At 41.9% G+C, this 19,720-nt stretch overlaps 1 protein-coding gene across 16 annotated transcripts; it reads left to right on the top strand.

Moving 5' to 3' along the window:
• The first annotated feature begins 15,213 nt into the window (after nt 1–15,213).
• Nucleotides 15,214–18,805, top strand: LOC125552143 (putative helicase MAGATAMA 3). 16 transcript variants are annotated; one of them, XM_087518616.1, is made up of 9 exons: nt 15,214–15,530; nt 15,646–16,379; nt 16,491–16,549; nt 16,862–17,133; nt 17,421–17,486; nt 17,593–17,631; nt 17,949–18,193; nt 18,285–18,357; nt 18,441–18,805. In XM_087518616.1, the coding sequence occupies exons 5-9, from the start codon at nt 17,484–17,486 to the stop codon at nt 18,471–18,473; spliced, it is 393 nt and encodes a 130-aa protein (XP_087374742.1). In that variant the 5' UTR covers nt 15,214–15,530; nt 15,646–16,379; nt 16,491–16,549; nt 16,862–17,133; nt 17,421–17,483; the 3' UTR covers nt 18,474–18,805. The 16 variants fall into 16 exon arrangements, 12 of the variants coding, with proteins under 12 accessions (XP_087374742.1, XP_087374741.1, XP_048571582.1 ...); XM_087518615.1 differs by having other exon boundaries at nt 16,862–17,308; XM_048715625.2 differs by lacking the exons at nt 17,421–17,486; nt 17,593–17,631 and having other exon boundaries at nt 15,646–16,027; nt 16,287–16,379.
• Nucleotides 18,806–19,720: the final 915 nt, after the last annotated feature.

Raw genomic sequence — 19,720 nt, 5'->3', positions numbered from 1 at the left:
CAGAGGAGGATACCATATCATCGTACTACATCACAATCATTTTAACACAATGTTGATATACAAGATAAATCATTATTCACTCCCAGCTACTTATGCATGGCATGAGAAACTATAATCTCTAATATGTCATTGCAAACATGTTTAACCATAATGGGCTGAATCATGGATACTAGGCTAAACATATTTACACAAACAGAACAAGTCGAGTTCATACCAGTTTATCTCTGCCATGGCCAGTTCATCGAATGTCGTCATTATTGCCTTTCACTTGCACGACCAAACGATGTGAAAATAATAATAGTGCAAGAGTGCCATGGACTAGGATGGAATCTGCAAAATATTTTATTCAACAGGAGAAGACATGGTAAAATGGGCTCTTTATTAGTTCAACAATTATTCATATGAGAGCCACTCAACATTTTCATCATGGTCTTCTCCTCGGTATAACTCAAATAAAAGGAAAAGAAATTCAGAGAAACACATTGAAATATTTTTGGAGTTTTTGGTTTTCTTGAACAAGCCAATAAAAGGGAAAAGCATAAACGAGAAAAACTATTTGCACAGGAGAGCTCCCAACAAGCAAAAGAAGAACAAGGAAATCTTTTTGGGTTTCCTTTTTAATATTACAACTAAGCATGCATAGAAACTAAACTAACTACAACTAATTTTTTTTTGCTTTTTCTAAAGTTTTTCAAACACACAAGAAGAAAGCAAGAAAAATAAATCTAAGCATGGATGATACAATGAAAAAGTGTGAACACCGACAAGATGAATAAGTGGACATGAATGTAATGTCGGTGAGAAACACATACTCCCCCAAGCTTAGGCTTTTGGCCTAACTTGGTAATCGATCAGTAATCTGTATGGTAGTAGGGGTACTGAGGAGAAGGCATCCACTGATCCCACTGTGGAGGCTCCTCCGATGCTGCCTCCGCAGCAGCCTGAGCGTTCTAGTGGGCGATGATGTCTGCAGGCATGATCTTATATCCGCCCCTGGCAATAGAATCAAACAAAGCAGGAGGAGGCAACAAAATAATATCACGAGTTTCAACACTAAAGACCAGGTTATAAGGAATAGGAATGTTAGGATAATCTCGTGCAAGAAAATGATGATACTCCATGGTTGCGTGGTCTAGGTAAACCTTGGTCAGAAGGTAATCATGAGGGCGTATCCCAACATTAAAGTGGGCCGCCAAGCGAGTAGCATAAATCCCACCATGGATTTTACCCTGAGATTTATTAAGATGGAGGCGACGAGCCACAATAGCTCCCAAGCTATAAGTGTTCTCGCCCTCCAAGGCATGACGTAAAACAGCAAGGTCTGGTGAGTTGAGCGCTCCCACCTTCTCCCTAGCAAGCAAGCATTTTGCAATGAAAAGTGCAAAGTAATGAACAGCAGGAAAATGCAAGCCAGCGGCAGTGGTAGCTGACACCCCTCTCTCATCTCCCACTGTCAAAGTGTGATAAAATGCCTCAAACCCAGCCAGCCTAGGCTCGGCCAAGCTCTCATCAGAGGGGATCATGCATATGTTACAAAATTCAGTAAGTGGTATCTGATGGTTTTCGGCATATAAATCAAAGCTAACTTCAGGGGGATTATTCCTAGGCAGGAAAGTAAAGCTCTAAACAAAAATGTTTGTGAGGATCTGGTGCTGTTCACACTCATCTGCAATGAAGTCGGGAGGCTGGCGTTAGCAGCATATTGCATGAACTCCTGAAGGATTCCAGCATCTTCCATGAATGGGGTGTGCGGCCATTCGCACGGCCATACCTCCGCCAACCTCTGAGGATGGAGATCACTATTAGATGACTCCCCGATGACACCCTTGGAGTTCTTCTTGGAGCCAAACTTCCTAAAGAATTCATGATTTTCCTATGAACAAAATTCTGAAATTTATTAGCCCACAAAATTTTCTCAACAAAACTTCACAAAAATGATACCAACTACTCATAGGGATACATAGAGGCCATAGCAAGCATTCAAACTACTTAGAACACTAAGAATTTAACATGCAAGCACATCTATAGCAGCACCAAGAGTAGCTAATTATTCAAAATACAAACCACCAAAACAAAAATTAATTGGACAAATGGTGGAGTCACATACCAAGCAACAATCCCCCGAAACAGTTTCAGAAACGGAGCTTCGAGCAAAGAGATCGAAATCCGCGGGTTTGGGAGCAAGAACACGGGAGACAGAGAGCAATGGAGATTTTTCTGGAGGTAGGTGATGATGTGATATGAAGATATAAGCGAGGGGGGCACGTGGGGACCACAACCCACCAGGGCGCGCCTGGGGGTCCTGGCGCGCCCAGGTGGGTTGTGCCCACCTGGTGCACCTCCCTATGATATTATTTGCACCAAAAATTCATAAATATTCAGGAAAATCATATTAAATTTTCAGGGCATTCCGAGAACTTTTATTTTTGGGTCAATTTTTTATTGCACGGGAAATTCAGAAAATAGACAAAACATGGAATTTTATTTTATTTTACTAATAAAAACAGAAAATAAAAAGTAGGGACAGAAGGTAGTGTTTACTAAATTCATCAACTTCATGCTGCTCAAAAATGATCCATTAATATGGTTGATCAAGTGTTATTAACAACCACTTTCGATTAGCATGAAACCGAAGAACTTTCGTAAATCACTAAGTTACCTCAATGGGGATATGAATGTCCCAAACAATAAGCATTTCATATTTCTTTTTGACAGTAGGTAAAGGTATTTGAAAACTTCCAATAGTGATTCTCGGAGATTTTTCAATAACATTAATACCATTCACTTGGAATTGTTTCTTCGGAAAGTGCATCGTATGCTCATTACCATTTATATGAAAACTGACCTTGCTTTTACTGCAATCAATAACAGCCCCTGCAGTATTCAAGAAGGGTCTACCAAGGATAATCGACATGTTGTCGTCCTCAGGCATCTCAAGTATAACAAAGTCAGTCAAAATAGTAACATTAGCAGCAACAATGGGCACATCCTCACAGATACCGATAGGTATGGTAGTTGATTTATCAGCCATTTCCAGAGATATTTCAGTAGGTGTGAGTTTATTCAAATCAAGTCTTTTATATAAAGAGAAAGGCATAACACTAACACCAGCTCCTAAATCACATAAAGCAGTTTTCACATAATTCTTTTTGATAGAGCAAGGTATAGTTGGTATTCCCGGATCTCCAAGGGTTTTAGGTACTCCATCCTTAAAAGTATAATTAGCAAGCATAGTGGAGATTCCAGCTTCTAGTATTTTTCTCTTATTTTTGATGATGTCTTTCATATACTTTGCATAAGGAGGCATTTTCAAGATATCAGTCAAGTGAGTACGCAAAAAGACTGGCCTCAGGATTTCAGCAAAGCGTTCAAATTCTTCATCATCATTCTTTTTAGTTGACTTAGGTGGAAAAGGCATTGGTTTTTGAACCCACGGTTCTCTTTCTTTACCGTGTTTTCTAGCAATGATGTCTCTTTTATCATACCTTTTATTCTTAGGTTGCGGGTTATCAAGATCAACAGGTGGTTCTATCTCACCATCATTGTCTGGTTCTTTATTATTTGGTTGAGTATCTTCATGAACATCAGCATTATCTTTTTCATTATCACTAGGTGAATGTTCATTACCAGACTGAGTTTCAGCATCTGAGATAGAAACTTCATTATCATTGTTAGGAGGTTTCTCTATATCAGGTTCACTAGGAGCATGCAAAGTCCTATCATTTTTCTTTTTCTTTTTCTTTCTAGAAGAACTAGGTGCACTACTGTTAGCTCTTTATGAATCTTGTTCAATTCTTTTAGGGTGTCCCTCGGGATAAAGTGGTTCCTGAGTCATTTTACCTCCTCTAGTTGGAACTATAACAACAAAGTCATGTATATTATTATTCATTTCATCAAGCAACTCTCTTTGAGATTTAGCAACTTGTTCTAACTGAGTTTGAACGATAGAAGCATGTTTTCCAACACCTCTAACATCATTTGATATTATAAATAACAAGTCACTCAAGTGAGCAATCGTATGAGAATTGTATTTCAATTGTTTCATAACATTTGCATTGAAGTGATCTTGTTTTCTAATATAATTTTCAAACTCATAAAGGCATTGGCTAGGATGCATATTGTGAGGATTATCATTATCATTAAATTTCATAAGAGAATTTACCTCTACCACCTTAGGCAGTGGTGGTGTATTAAGCCCATGTATTTCTTCAATAGGAGGTAAATTTTTAACATCCTCAGCTTTAATACCTTTTTCCTTCATGGATTTCTTTGCCTCTTGCATATCTTCAGGACCAAGATATAATATACCCCTCTTCTTCGGAGTGGGTTTAGGCGATGGTTCAGGAATAGTCCAATCATCATAATTTTTCAATATGTTATTCAATAAATCTTCAACTTGTCCAATAGTTTGTTCCCTGAAAACACAACCAGCACAACTATCTAGGAAGTCCCTAGAAGCATCGGTTAGTCCATTATAGAAGATATCAAGTATTTCATTTTTCTTAAGAGGATGATCAGGCAAAGCATTAAGTAATTGGAAAAGCCCCCCCCCAAGCTTGTGGGAGACTCTCTTCTTTAATTTGCACAAAGTTAAATATTTCCTGTAAGGCAGCTTGTTTCTTATGAGCAGGAATTTTTTTCCAGAGAAGTAATAAATCATATCCCGGGGACTACGCACACAACCAGGAGCAAGAGTATTGTTCCAAGCTTTAGCATCACCCTTTAATGAGAAAGGAAATAATTTGAGAATAAAGTAATAGAGAGTTTTCTCATCATGACTAAAAAGGGTGGGTATGTCATTCAACTTAGTAAGATGTGCCACAATAGTTTCAGTTTCATAACCATGGAAAGGATCAGATTCAACCAGAGTAATCAACTCTGGGTCAACAGAGAATTCATAATACTTATCATCAATAAAGATATGTGAAGTAGCAAACTTAGGATCACATTTCATTCTAGCATTCAGAGTTTTTTCTTTATACTTGCATAATAATTTCTCTAGATCGTCTCTATCATTGCAAATAAGAATATCTCTAGTTGTTTCTTCACTCATAACATAACCTTCCGGTACCTTAGGCAATTCATATCTAGGAGGGCTAGTTCTAGTAGGTGTTTTAGGAGATTCAGTTTCAAGCTCATCATCATATTCAACAACATCATGTTCTATAACTCTAGCAATTTGTTTATCAAGAAATTCACCAAGTGGCACATCATTATTAAGCAAGGTACTAGCATCATCATAAGCATTATCCATAGCAGAAGTAGCATCATCAATAACTTGCGACATATCAGAATTAATAGCATGTTGTGGTGTTGCAAGTTTACTTATAACAGAAGGTGAATCTAAAGCAGAACTGGATGGCAGTTCCTTACCTCCTCTCATCTTTGAGGAAATATCTTAGTCTTAGCATCCTTTAGATTCTTCATAGTGATAATACGATAATAATCCCAAGTGACTCAACAAATATAGTTACGCTCCCCGGCAAAGGTGCCAGAAAAAGGTCTTGATAACCCACAAGTATAGGGGATCGCAACAGTTTTCAAGGGTAGAGTATTCAACCCAAATTTATAGATTCGACACAAGGGGAGCCAAAGAATATTTGAAGGTACTAGTAGCTGAGTTGTCAATTCAACCACACCTGGAGATTAATTATCTGCAGCAATGTGATCAGTAGCAAAGTGATATGATAGTTTTGATAATAGTAGCAGTAGCAATGGTAACAGTAATAGTGATAGCAGTAATTTTACAGCAAGTGTAACAGTGATGATACCAGTAGTAACTTAGCAAGAACAATATAGGATAAATTCATAGGCATTGGATCAGTGACTTGTTGGATGATATTCATCATGAGACAGTTATAACCTAGGGCGATATGGCACTAGCTCTAGTTCATCTATATAATGTAGGCATGTATTCCGTAAATAGTCATACGTGCTTTATTAAAAGAAATTGCATGACATCTTTTGTCCTACCCTCCCGTGGCAGCGGGGTCATATTGGAAACTAAGGGATATTAAGGCCTCCTTTTAATAGAGAACCGGAACAAAGCATTAACACATAGTGAATACATGAACTCCTCAAACTATGGTAATCACCAGAAGAAGTCCCGGTTATTGTCACTCCGGGGTTACCGGATCATAACACGTAGTAGGTGACTATAACTTGCAAGATCAGATCTAGAACATGGATATAATGGTGATAACATAAAAGGTTCATATCTGAAATCATGGCACCCGGGACCAAAGTCACAAGCATTAAGCATGGCAAAGTCATAGCAACATCAATCTAAGAACATAGTGGATACTAGGGATCAAGCCCTAACAAAACTAACTCGATTACATGATGAATCTCATCCAACTTCTCACCGACCAGCAAGCCTATGAAGGAATAACTCACTCCCAGTGGGGAGCATCATGGAATTGGCGATGGAGAAGGGTTGGTGATGATGAAGAACGAAGACCCCCCCTCTCTGGAGCCCCAAACGGACTCCAGATCTGCCCTCCCGAGGAAGAACATGGCTTGGCGTCGGCTCCGTCTCGTGGGTCGCAATAATTCTTTCTCCCAGATATTTTTCTCCGAAAATAGGATTTTATAGCGTTTGTTTCAGGGTCTACAGGGCCACTAGGTGGGAACAACCAACCTGGGCGCGCCAGGAGAGGGGGGCGCGCGCTGGTGGGTTGTGCCCACCCAGGTGCCCCTCTCCGGTAAGTCTTGGCTCCAGAAATTCTTATATATTATATAAAAATTCCTTGCAAAGTTTCATTCCATTCCGAGAACTTTTATTTCCGCCCAAAAACAACACCATGGTAGTTCTGCTAAAAACAGCGTCAGTCCAGGGTTAGTTTCATTCAAATCATACAAATTAGAGTCCAAAACAAGAGGAAAAGCGTTAGGAAAAGTAGATACGTTGGAGACGTATCAAAGATCCAGATATAATGTTCATGCTCAACACTGGCACCAAATAACAATTATTTAGGTCTAAAACTAATCCCGACAGTAGATGTAGAGGTAGCATGCTGACGACGATCACATCGACTTTGAAACCAATTCCCACACGCATCGTCACCTCGTCCTTATCCAATCTTCATTTAATCCGTAGCCCCTGTTTCGAGTTGCAAATATGAGCAACAGAACCAGTATCAAATACCCAGGTGCTACTACAAGCATTAGTAAGGTACGCATCAATAAAATGTATTTCAAATATACCTTTCACTTTGCCATCCTTCTTATCCACCAAATACTTGGGGCAGTTCCGCTTCCAGTGGCCAGTCCCTTTGTATTAGAGGCACTCAGTTTCAGGCTTAGGTACAGACTTGGGCTTCTTCCCTTGAGAAGCAACTGGCTTCCTGTTCTTCTTGAAGTTCCCCTTCTTCCCTTTGCCCTTTTTCTTGAAACTAGTGGTCTTGTTAACCATCAACGCTTGATGCTCCTTCTTGATTTCTACCTCCACAGCCTTTAGCATTGCGAAGAGCTCGGGAATTGTCTTTTTCATCCCTTGCTTATTATAGTTCATCATGAAGCCTTTATAACTTGGTGGCAGTGATTCAAGAACTCTGTCAATGACAGATTAACTCCCAAATGAGTCAAGTGGTTATGGTACCCAGACATTCTGAGTATGTGTTCACTAACAGAACTATTCTCCTCCATTTTGCAGCTGTAGAACTTGTTGGAGACTTCATATCTCTCAACTCGGGCATTTGCTTGAAATATTAACTTCAACTCCTGGAACATCTCATATGCTCCTTGACGTTCAAAAACGTATTTGAAGTCCCGATTCTAAGCCGTAAAGCATGGCACACTGAACTATCGAGTAGTCATTAGCTTTGCTCTGCCAGACGTTCATAACGTCCGGAGTTTCTCCTGTAGCGGGTCTTGCACCTAGCGGTGCTTCCAGGACGTAATTCTTCTGTGCAGCAATGAGGATAATCCTCAAGTTACGGACCCAGTCCGTGTAGTTGCTACCATCTTCTTTCAACTTAGCTTTCTCTAGGAACGCATTAAAATTCAAGGGAACGGTAGCACGGGCCATTGATCTACAACAACATAGATATGCAAAAACTATCAGGTACTAAGATAAATTAAAGTTTAATTAATCATATGATTAAAGAACTCCCACTTAGATAAACACCCCTCTAGTCATCTAAATGATCATGTGATCCATATCAACTAAACCATGTCCGATCATCACGTGAGATGGAGTAGTTTTCAATGGTGAACATCACTATGCTGATCATATCTACTATATGATTCACATTCGACCTTGCGGTCTCAGTGTTCCGAGGCCATATCTGCATATGCTAGGCTCGTCAAGTTTAACCCGAGTATTATGCACGTGCAAAACTGGCTTGCATCCGTTGTATGTGAACGTAGAGCTTATCACACTCGATCATCACGTGGTGTCACGGCACGACGAACTATTGCAATGGTGCATACTCAGGGAGAACACTTATACCTTGAAATTTAGTGAGGGATCATCTTATAATGCTACCGCCGTACTAAGCAAAATAAGAGGCATAAAAGATAAACATCACATGCAATCAAAATATGTGACATGATATGGCCATCATCATCTTGTGCCTTTGATCTCCATCTCCAAAGCACCGTCATGATCTCCATCATCACCGGCTTGACACCTTGATCTCCATCATAGCATCGTTGTCGTCTCGCCAAACATAGCTTCTACGACTATCGCTACCGCTTAGTGATAAAGTAAAGCAATTACATGGCGATTGCATTTCATACAATAAAGCGACAACCATAAGGATCCTACCAGTTGCCGATAACTTTTACGTAACATGATCATCTCACACAACAATTTATATCTCATCACGTCTTCACCATATCACATCACAACATTCCTTGCAAAAACAAGTTAGACGTCATCTACTTTGTTGTTGCAAGTTTTACGTGGCTGCTATGGGCTTCTAGCAAGAACTGTTCTTACCTACGCATCAAAACCACAACGATTTTTTGTCAAGTGTGCTATTTTATCCTTCAACAAGGACCGGCCATAGTCAAATTCGATCCAACTAAAGTTGGAGAAACGGACACCCGTCAGCCACCTTTATGCAAAACAAGTTGCATGACTGTTGGTGGAACCAGTCTCATGAACGTGGTCATGTAAGGTTGGTCCGGGCCGCTTCATCCAACAATACCGTCGAATCAAAATAAGACGTCGGTGGTAAGCAATATGACTATGATCGCCCACAAATCTTTGTGTTCTACTCGTGCATATCATCTAAGCATAGACCTGGCTCAGATGCTACTGTTGGGGAACGTAGCATGCAATTTCAAAAAAAAAATTCCTATGATCACGCAAGATCTATCTAGGAGATGCATAGCAATGAGAGGGGGAGAGTGTGTCCACGTACCCTTGTAGACCGAAAGCGGAAGCTTTAGGTTAACACGGTTGATGTAGTCGAGCGTCTTCACGATCCAACCGATCAAGTACCGAACGTACGGCACCTCCAAGTTCAGCACACGTTCAGCTCGATGGCGTCCCTCGAACTCTTGATCCAGCAAAGTGTCAAGGGAGAGTTTCATCAGCACGACGGCATGGTGACGGTGATGGTGATGTGATCTGCACAGGGCTTCGCCTAAGCACTATGACGATATGACCGGAGGAGTAAACTATGGAGGGGGCACCACAGACAGCTAAGAAACAACTGTTGTGTTGTGGGGTGCCCCTGCCCCCATATATAAAGGAGGAGAGGGAGGAGGCCGGCCATGGGGTGTGCCATAGGGGGGGAACCGATTAGGACTCCCAATCCTAGTCGGCCCCTCTTTCCTTTGTTTCAGAGGGGAAAAGGGAAGGAGAAGGAGAGAGGGGGAGAGAAGGAAAGGGGGCCGCACCCCCTCCCCCTTGTCCAATTCGGACTCCCTTGGGGGGGGCGCGCCACCCCTTGTAGGCTCCCCTCTCTCTCCACTAAGGCCCATGTAGGCCCATTACTTCCCCGGGGGGTTCCGGTAAGCTCCCGGTACTCCGAAAAATACCTGAACCATTCTGAAACCATTCCGGTGTCCAAATACTATCATCCAATATATAAATCTTTACCTCTCGACCATTTCAAGACTCCTCGTCATGTCTGTGATCTCATCCGGGACTCCGAACATCTTCGGTCACCAAAACACATAACTCATAATACCAATCGTCATCGAACGTTAAGCGTGCAGACCCTACGGGTTCGAGAACTATGTAGACATGACCGAGACACATCTTCGGTCAATAACCAACATCGGAACCTGGATGCTCATATTGGTTCCTACATATTCTACGAAGAGCTTTATCAGTCAAACCGCAATGACAACATACGTCATTCCCTTTGTCATCGGTATGTTACTTGCCCGAGATTCAATCGTCGGTATCTTCATACCTAGTTCAATCTCGTTACCAGCAAGTCTCTTTACTCGTTCCGTAATGCATCATCCCGCAACTAACTCATTAGTCACATTGCTTGCAAGGCTTATCGTGATGTGCATTACCGAGAGGGCCCAGAGATACCTCTCCGATATTCGGAGTGACAAATCCTAATCTCGATTTATGCCAACCCAACAAACACCTTCGCAGACACCTATAGAGCATCTTTATAATGACCCAGTTACGTTGTGATGTTTGATAGCACACAAGGTGTTCCTCCGGTATTCGGGAGGTGCAAAATCTCATAGTCAAAGGAATATGTATAAGTGATGAAGAAATCAATAACAATAAAACTTAACGATCATTATGCTAAGCTAACGGATAGGTCTTGTCCGTCACATCATTCTCTAATGATGTGATCCCGTTCATCAAATGATAACACATGTCTATGGTCAGGAAACTTAATCATCTTTGATTAACGATTTAGTCAAGTAGAGGCATACTAGGGACACTCTGTTTTGTCTATGTATTCATACATGTATCAAGTTTCCGGTCAATACAGTTCTAGCATGAATAATAAACATTTATCATGATATAAGGAAATATAAATAACAACTTTATTGTTGCCTCTAGGGCATATTTCCTTCACCAGACCAAACCATAAGCTTAGCATTAGATCGTTTAGTTTATTTGCTATAGCTTTCTTCATGTCAAGTATCTATTCCTTAGACCATGAGATCGTGTAACTCCCTGGCACCGGAGGAATAGTTAGTGCCAAATGTCACTTTGTAACTGGGTGATCATAAAGGTGCTCTACAGGTATCTTCGAAGGTGTCTGTTGGGTTGGCATGGATCGAGCCCTCTCGGTAATACAACATCTTAAAGAGCTTGCAAGCAATGTGACTAATGAGTTAGTCACGGGATCTTGCATTACAGAACGAGTAAAGACACTTGCCGGTAACGAGATTGAACTAGGTAAGGAGATACCAACGATCAAATCTCAGGCAAGTAACATATCGCCGGACAAAGGGAATTACATACAGGATTAATCGAATCCTTGGCATCGTGGTTCAACCAATAAAAGATCTTCGTGGAATATGTGGGAATAAATATGGGCATCCAAGTCCCGATATTGGTTATTCACCGGAGAGGTGCCTCGATCATGACTACATGATTCCCGAACCCGTAGGGTCTCACACTTAACGTTCGTTGACGCTAGAGTAGTATTGAGATATTTGATGTTTGAGTCCTGGATGAGATCCGAGACATCACGAGGAGTCTCGGAATGGCCGAGAGGTAAAGATTTTTATATGGGAAGTCATATTTTGGGTTCCCGAAAGAGGTGCAGTTTTTTTGGTATTCTACCGTGAAGCTTCTAGAAGGTTCCAGAGGGGTCCGGAAGTCCACAAGTGGTTCCACCATGTCCCAAGGGCTGGCATGGGCTGAGGGGAGGCGCCCTATCCTTATTGGTCTAGGCGCACCAAGTCCTCAAAAGCCCATGTGGCTAGGGAAGGGAAAAAGGGGAGTCCTAGTGGAATAGGACTAGACTTGGAGTCCAAGTCCCCTCCCCCTTGGATGCGCCCTAGGGCTTGGAGGGGCTGTTCCCCACACCCCATCCACCTATATATAGAGGGGAGGGGTCGCCCCAAGAGCACACACCAAGCCGTTGGCGCCCCTCTCTCTCCCGTTACTTCATTGTTCATCTGACCTCGTTCTAGTACTGCTTGGCGAAGCCGTGCTGAACTAGCTCCACCACCACCATCACCACCACGTTGTCGTGTTGGTTGCACTACAAAAAAAATACACTTCTGTGATGATACGTGTTTGTCACAGTAGGTCCCATTTTCTGTCATGCACGTACATCCATGACAAATTTATGACAGAATCAAGATAGTCATACCTGTGCTGTCGTAGAAGTGTTCCATGACATTACCAAAATTATCATCACGAAAGTGACCACTTCCATGGCGATAAATCGCGCGTCACAGAAGTGCTTTCGTCAAGGGTGACCGACATGTGGCATCCACCGTAACGGAACACCGTTAAGCTATCGGGTCTGGTTTTGGATCCGATAACCCGTTAATAGCCCCAACTAATGGGGATTTTCCACATGTAAAATCATCATTGGCTGGAGGAAACACGTGGCGGCTCACCGTTGGGACAGATGTCATCCACTCATTGGACCCAAAGCGCCTATGATACATCGCCATGTGGCACGGCCCAACAGAGGCCCATTCATGTGAAAAGGCCGGCCCGTTTGACTTGGTCAAAAGGTGGCGGGCTGGCCCACGACAAGCATGTTAACGACATGTTCGCATATAGCCCATTTACAGCCCGCTAACCCAGGGCCCGTTTACGGCCTATCTGAATTAGGCCCAGTAGCATCATCTGGGCCGTCCAATATAATTCCAGCCCGTTTTAACTTCCGGCCCATGTATGGCCCATGATGTCTTTTGGCCCATATGAGGCCCTTAGTAACCCTCGGCCCATTAACGGCCCGTGGTAAAACTGGCCCGTAATGAACAGTGTATCACTTTATACCCATTAACGGCCCATTATTTCGTTGGGCCGTTTCCAGCCCATGTTATCTTTCGGCCTTCTCAGGGCCCATTTATTCTTGGACTCATTTCCAGCATTTGTTTGCTTTCGGCCCGTTACTGTCATTTTCTGCTTGTGGGCCAAATACAACCTGTGGTTACAGTCGGCCCGTTTGTGGCCCGTTAATACGTTGGGCCGTTTTCATAGCGTCATCAAATACGGCCTATTAACAACGACCCGTTATGGTCAGCCCATGAACGGACGATTTCAACTCTAGCCCATTTACGGCCATAATGTGGTCTGTTATTGGCCCATGTTTGGCCAACCGATCATACGGCCCGTAGAAGACCCATCGATGATACGGCCCGTAGAAGGCCCATTGTGTCTACGCCCCGTAGAAGGCCCATTGTTTATACGGCCCTTAGAAGGCCCATTATTTCTACGGCCCGTAGGAGGCCCATGTTAACTACAGTAAATATGTAGCCCATTGTTAATGTGGCCTAGTTTTAAAAAATAGGTTATTGCAGCCACTAGCAAACTACAGAAAAAGAATGCACTGACTACAAGAAAATAAATAAACAAGACAACGGAAATAACTAAGCAAGCAACTTACGCTAGGCTATCATGGCTATTACACATATTACATCCACTGGGCATCAAAGTTCGCCACAAGTGCAAATATAGGGAACAAAGTAGCATATAAATGCCGCAGCAAAACAAGTCCAGAACAGAAACCACTTCAGAAGAGCTCAAGAAACAATATCCTGGGTACCCATAATGCTGGCAAGATGCTTAGCAAGCTTATTAACTTTCTCTTGTTTCGCGCTTAAATCCTCCAGCACTTGCTGTTGCACCAGAAAGTATGCATCTGAATTCTGCAGACACTTCCTCGGTCCTTCGGCTTCCTGTGGCATAACATCTGATCGATGCCTTTCAACTTGAAGTTGAGACTCAAGAAGCCGAACTCATTCAGGCAACGAGTTCGAAGAGCTGGTGCCAGCAGTAGTAGTCAGTAACTCGAACACTACATCAAGACAGGACTTTGGGGTTGTTTCAGTGTCTTCAATATAGTTTCTATCAGTTTTCTTGGAGAACAACAGGGATGTCTCACTATCTTGAACCTGATCTGCATTACTTCCTTTACCATTGCATAACGGGGTACTCTTCTTCAATATTTTATCCGCGTTCTAAAGGAGAAACAAACAAACACATCACAGGTTTACAATGTAGTATATGAAACTCATTTTGGTAAACCAGTTCAGTAGTAAGGTGGACATGATAACAACATGAAACAAACATATATCTATGTAGTATGGTCACTGTATGGTCTATATCATTCTAGTTTATGTTGCCAAATCAAGATATATACAGTTCGAATCATATCTATTTAAGACAAAGCAGCATAGAAAAAATATAAGTGTAGGAAACTACACAACAATAACAACACCTGTAATGTGCATGGCATGAGAACATAACTGTTTATTCAATTGAAACTGAAATAAACATAGAGCAAGTTACAATAGCAAACACGTTAAAGAAACAGGTTTAAAACATACCTGTTGCACCATTGAAGTTTCAATTGCATCCTTCAAATTTGAAATTAGTTGGTATGAGTAAATACAGTGATGCAAGAGCAAAGTAGTATGAACCATAGCTACGGAACCTGACCTTAAAACAATTCTTCTTCTGCTTTAAGCGTTGGCTTGGGGTTCGGACTAGTGGTCCTCGTACTTTGGGCACTGCAGTTGCCTTACTAACTGCTTGTGTTTGGGTGCTCTGTGGTGGAGACCGTGCCGTGTCAACAGGAACTGGGTTACTATCTGCTGGGGTTGGGGTTAAAAGGGGTGTAGTTGGTTCTCTGTCCAACTGGGTAGGGGTACAATCTGCGTGAGTCTGGGTTATGTGTGGTGGGGCTGGTTCTTGGGAAGTACAACCATGGTTCTATCTCCATCGACAGGTAGCACGATCTTTTCTGAAAACCGTGTTTTACTCCCACAGATACTGCCATCACCCCTTCCAATTGAAATGACTGATAAACAAGAAAAGTAATTGAATGTACAGACATTGTAACATAGACAGATGCAATGGATAGTAGGAAAGAAAACAGGGCATGAAATAATTTACATTTATGTTGTCTAACCAAACAGAATAGCAGGACATCTTTACATACTAATAGACTAGCTATTGCTTCTGGTCATTCGTCATCAGTGATTTTGCAAAACAGTCCCTGAAGTTTTTGGAAATTAAACCCGCAGTCCCTTCTTAAGTGAATCTGGGAAACGCTTCGTGTTTTTAGAAAAAAAAAACCTATTTTTTGTTTGAAATTCAGTCCGCACTCCTTTGTTCCACCCCTCGACCCCAGCTGCATCTGGCGACGCCGCCACCTCGCCGCCAGCCCGCGTCATCCGCTGCCCCCCGCCGGCACGCGCTCTCCCCGTCCGCCTCCGGCCTCCATCATCTCTGCACCGGTGACCTCCCCTTGCCTCCTCCTCCTTCCCTTTCTCTTCCACCTAGATTGAGAAGGGAAGCCATGGCGCTCCCGCGGCAGCTGGATCCAGACCAAGCCCGTGGGGTTCCAGCGCGACCTCCTCGCAGCGACCATGGAGGCGGGATCCGCGGATCCACGGCCACGGTGGTGCGACCCCCCCCCCCCCCCCCCCCCCCCCCCCCGCGCCCTTCCACTCTATTCCATTGATGCAAATTTTTCTCTTTTTTTCATGATCGACCACTCGCAATGGTGTTGGAAGCAGGAGGGATGTGGGTCAGGCATCTGCATGTGCTGCTGAAATCGATTGATGGTTCTTGATTGCTGAGTAATTCCTGTTAGTTGTTATATGTGCTGCTGAATTCTCCAGTAGGGACTTGATTCATGTTGGTTGCTGACTTCATTGTTGATTGTTGATTGTCGAGAGAAAATCCAAGTGAGCGGTTGCATGCTGGCGCTGGCGATGCGTCATCTCCCGCCCATGCAGCCTCCCCACTATGCCTCCACACCCAGATTCGAGTCCTCTCGGTCTCCATCCCCCGTCTATGGTCGGCAACAACAATCACAATGATAGCGAAGTGGTGCGACCAGGGGATGGCATACATACGTTGTTGCCGTCGGCTGGCCTCTGCTCGCATTCAGGAATGGTGCGTGTTTGCTTTACTGTAGGTGCTTTGGCGCTCTGTATTTGCTTGTTGTAGATGCTCTGCTTCCTCTGTTTGCTGCTTTGTCGTGTAGCAATCAGGTGGTTTGTAGCTGCTGATGTAATCCAAGATGAAGCAGGCACACATGTGGACGCTGCTTCTCGCTTGTCTAGCTGCAACTGATCGCTGGACAATCACTTAGGGCAGTATCATTGCCATATAATTATTGCAGAGTTGTGTAAGTTTGATTCATGAATGATAGGACCAAGGAAGGATAAATGAAATGCTTTGCAGTTCAAAAGAGAGTTAACAATGATTTAACGACGTTGGATGGCTGAATGTGCTCCTAAAGAAGGTCTGTATGAACATATCAAGCAAGTCCTGCTAGCAATGCTTCATTCATACAACTGTTTCTTGTGTTGTTACTTCTATAGTGAGTGACAAGTTTGCAATCTCATATATGCAGAGGTCGGCTGCTAACAGGTTCCAGGTGGCCGGGATTGAGGAAATTATATCAGGAAACGAGTGAGCCTTTTGTTTTGTGGTTCAGCAACGTTCTCTATTATAGTGTACATTATATTTGTTTCCTTCTCTTTTTATAATTGTAACTGAATCTTTTCTCTCTTAACATATTGAAATCAAGACTGTTTTTCTTAAATGAATTTACATTTTTAATGCTTTAAAGCACTATAAAATCTCATGTTGAGTGTGTAAATTCCCATCATTTTGTTGTTATGGAGCTCTAAAAATTGACATTTTTCTTACATTTCCTTGCTCTTAATTTTCATATCTGAACTGTGATCGTTGCTTACCAATTCTCACATCCATTTCTATCAGTTTTACAAGGATGCATCCCTTTTTACATGGGGAAGCAGATAACAATAACGAACCAAGCAAGATGACTATGGTGCGTGACCTCAAGCTGTGATAGGACAGAAACTGGATCTTCTGTGCCCGTTGAAGATGAGATGGATGAAGTTACTGATGAAGCAATTGGTGCAAAGCTCAATATTTTATATACACAGAAAAGGGCAATTTCTTCAGAACTTGCCACTGCTCATGCATGTGAAAAGAACATAGCTGATAAAAACAAGTCTCTTAAGCACAAGGTAAGGAAGTCATTCTCGGAGAAGCAGAGATTGTTGTAACAACGCTTAGTGGGTGTGGAGGTGATATTTATGGAGTTTGCTCGGAAACTGCTTCAACTAAGAACAACTAAGAAATATGGAAATTTCTCTGAGCAAGCTTTGTTTGATGTTTTTGTTATTGATTTAAGCTGCACAGGTGGGGTCTCGGACTCTCAATACAAACTATCCTCTTTCAAATCAAGCTAGCTTTATATTTAATATTTATTATATGCTAAACACTAAGCTTCTTTTGGTTTACTCATATTTAGGCTCTTGAGCATGCAACTTTGATTCCGCTTTAGCTACTCAAGTCAAAAGGAACTAAGTGCATAATGGTAACATGCTCTCTTTTAAAACATTTCTGATTAAATAATAGTTTTTAGCTACACCTTGAAGCAACATTACAGTGCTATCTCTTACTTAGTAATGTCTCTTTTGAAGGTTGGTGACCCGAAGCAGCTACCTGCTATCTCTTACTTAGTAATGTTACTTCTTAAAGTGCATGTCAAACCATGTTGTAATTCTTGGATTTTAGTTTTCGGTGTGCCATATCTTTTTTACATTTATGTCCTAAAAATGTTCTGATTCCAATGATGAGAAACCTTATGCAATTTTATGTGAAAACAATAGCAACCTCATTAACATGATTACAAGTAACAAGTTGCGCATACATAGTTCCCGTGTGTTGTTTGAGTATGCCATTCTTAATGGATTACTAAATTTGTATGTGAGAACTAAGAAGAGCTATCAACTGCAGGCCATATGCTAATTTCTCAATTATTTTGTATTGTCTGCAGTACCGAATGCATCCTTACATTAGCAGATTCCCATCGTTGCATTTCTATGAAAACAAACTGCTGGATGGTGCTCAGAAGGCTGAGAAATCAGATCCTTTCCATGATCACCGTTGTCTTGGTCCATACATGTTCTTTGATATTGCCGATGGTCATGAGCATGCTGGAACAAGTGCTGCTGCACAATCACTCTCTAATCAATTTGAAGCTGGTGCAGCACTTGAAATACTGTCATTTTTAAAGAACAAGTAAGAGTATTGTCTTTGCTTGCACAGTTTCACTTCCTACTGGAGGGGGTCTTATTTTGCAGGTAACTGAGGATACTTGCTTTGTGAATAGATATCCAACAGATTTCTCCTGTAGAAAGATAGGGATCATAACTTATGGCTATGTTGTGGAAGAGTTCTTGCGGGTAGCATCTTTCCATTGTCTGTAAATTGATGTATAAAGCGGGCATTCCATTCTTTATAAATTGATAGATAAAATGGATGCAGGTGTGAGCTTGAGAAAGAAGGAGACGGCAAGTGAAAGACTGAGAAGACCAGGGATTCTTCTTTGCCAGCCGTAAGGTGGAGGCGTTGCTTAGGGAACATGTGCGTACATCCTTGCTCCTTTTATTCTTCCAGTTTTAGGTACTTTCCAGCAGGCTTGTACGGAGTACCTATCTTGCTATGTACTGAATTATTTGCAACTATGTAGCAAACTGTATTAGGAGATCCAGATATATAATGCGTCTGTGTATGAATTAATTATTACCATCACCTAGCTAGCTTGTTACCTGAAAGATCGAGGTGAACTTTTATTGTATGGATGTTGTGTCGCTGGAATTCTGTGATGTTTCAGGAACACATTGTTTTTCATTTTTGGGACTTCATGTGAGTTTTGGGCCGTGGCTCCCTCAAATCAAGTCGGATCAACACTCACTCCCTGTATGTTAAGATGGTCCTTAATTAATGCTATGATCTTATATATGATGACATTCAGGGATACTTTCCACGCCTTGCTCCTCTTTAGACTTCTAGGTACTTTCCAGTAATCAATTTGCAACTAGAACACAACGTGTCAGCAATTGTTCCCCAGTAAACGAGGTGAGTGTTGAAACTTTTATACTGTAAAGACATGTTTTAAACTTTTAAGTTCTAACAATAGTAGTACCATTGATACAGATAAGTTGCTTGAATATTAGTTTTGGTATAGTAGAAAAATGATATATATAGTATATATCTGTTATTTTTCACCTTTTGTTATTTCTTTATTTACGCGTTAAAAAACATGCCACCCAGCCCCCTCTCCCTTCTTCCGGATCAATCCGCTCCTTCCCCAAAAGGCATCGTCTCGGCGTTGCTAGGCACGGGACTAAGGCGCCTGCTGCAGTGTCAGGCCAGGGGCAAGTCTCTCTAGCCTCTGTGCATGCGCCCTGGGTTGCCTAGCACCATTAGTGATGGTGGCGAAGAGAAGTGGCAACATGGATGGATCACTAGGGGCATATGAGAATTATTTCTCCCGTTGCAACGCACGGACATTTTTGCTAATAATTTCAAATATATGATGGCTAATTAAACTGGACAGCATGACACAATTTCTCATGTATGATGGCTAACTAAACAGGATAGAATGATATACTTTAAAATATGATGACTATGTAAACAGGATGACATGATATAACTATATGATCTGTCTATTAAAGTGGTTGGCATGCCATAAATCACAAACATGCCGTCGATGGAAACATGATGGCATGATATAATTCACGGATAGAATGACATAATTCAAAA

This window comes from Triticum urartu, chromosome 4A (assembly GCF_056163025.1).
Source record: "Triticum urartu cultivar PI428250 chromosome 4A, HENAU_Tu73, whole genome shotgun sequence".
In the NCBI taxonomy this organism is placed as follows: domain Eukaryota; kingdom Viridiplantae; phylum Streptophyta; class Magnoliopsida; order Poales; family Poaceae; genus Triticum; species Triticum urartu.
Note: the sequence above shows the minus strand (reverse complement) of the source record. Positions and strands in the feature narration are given on the sequence as shown.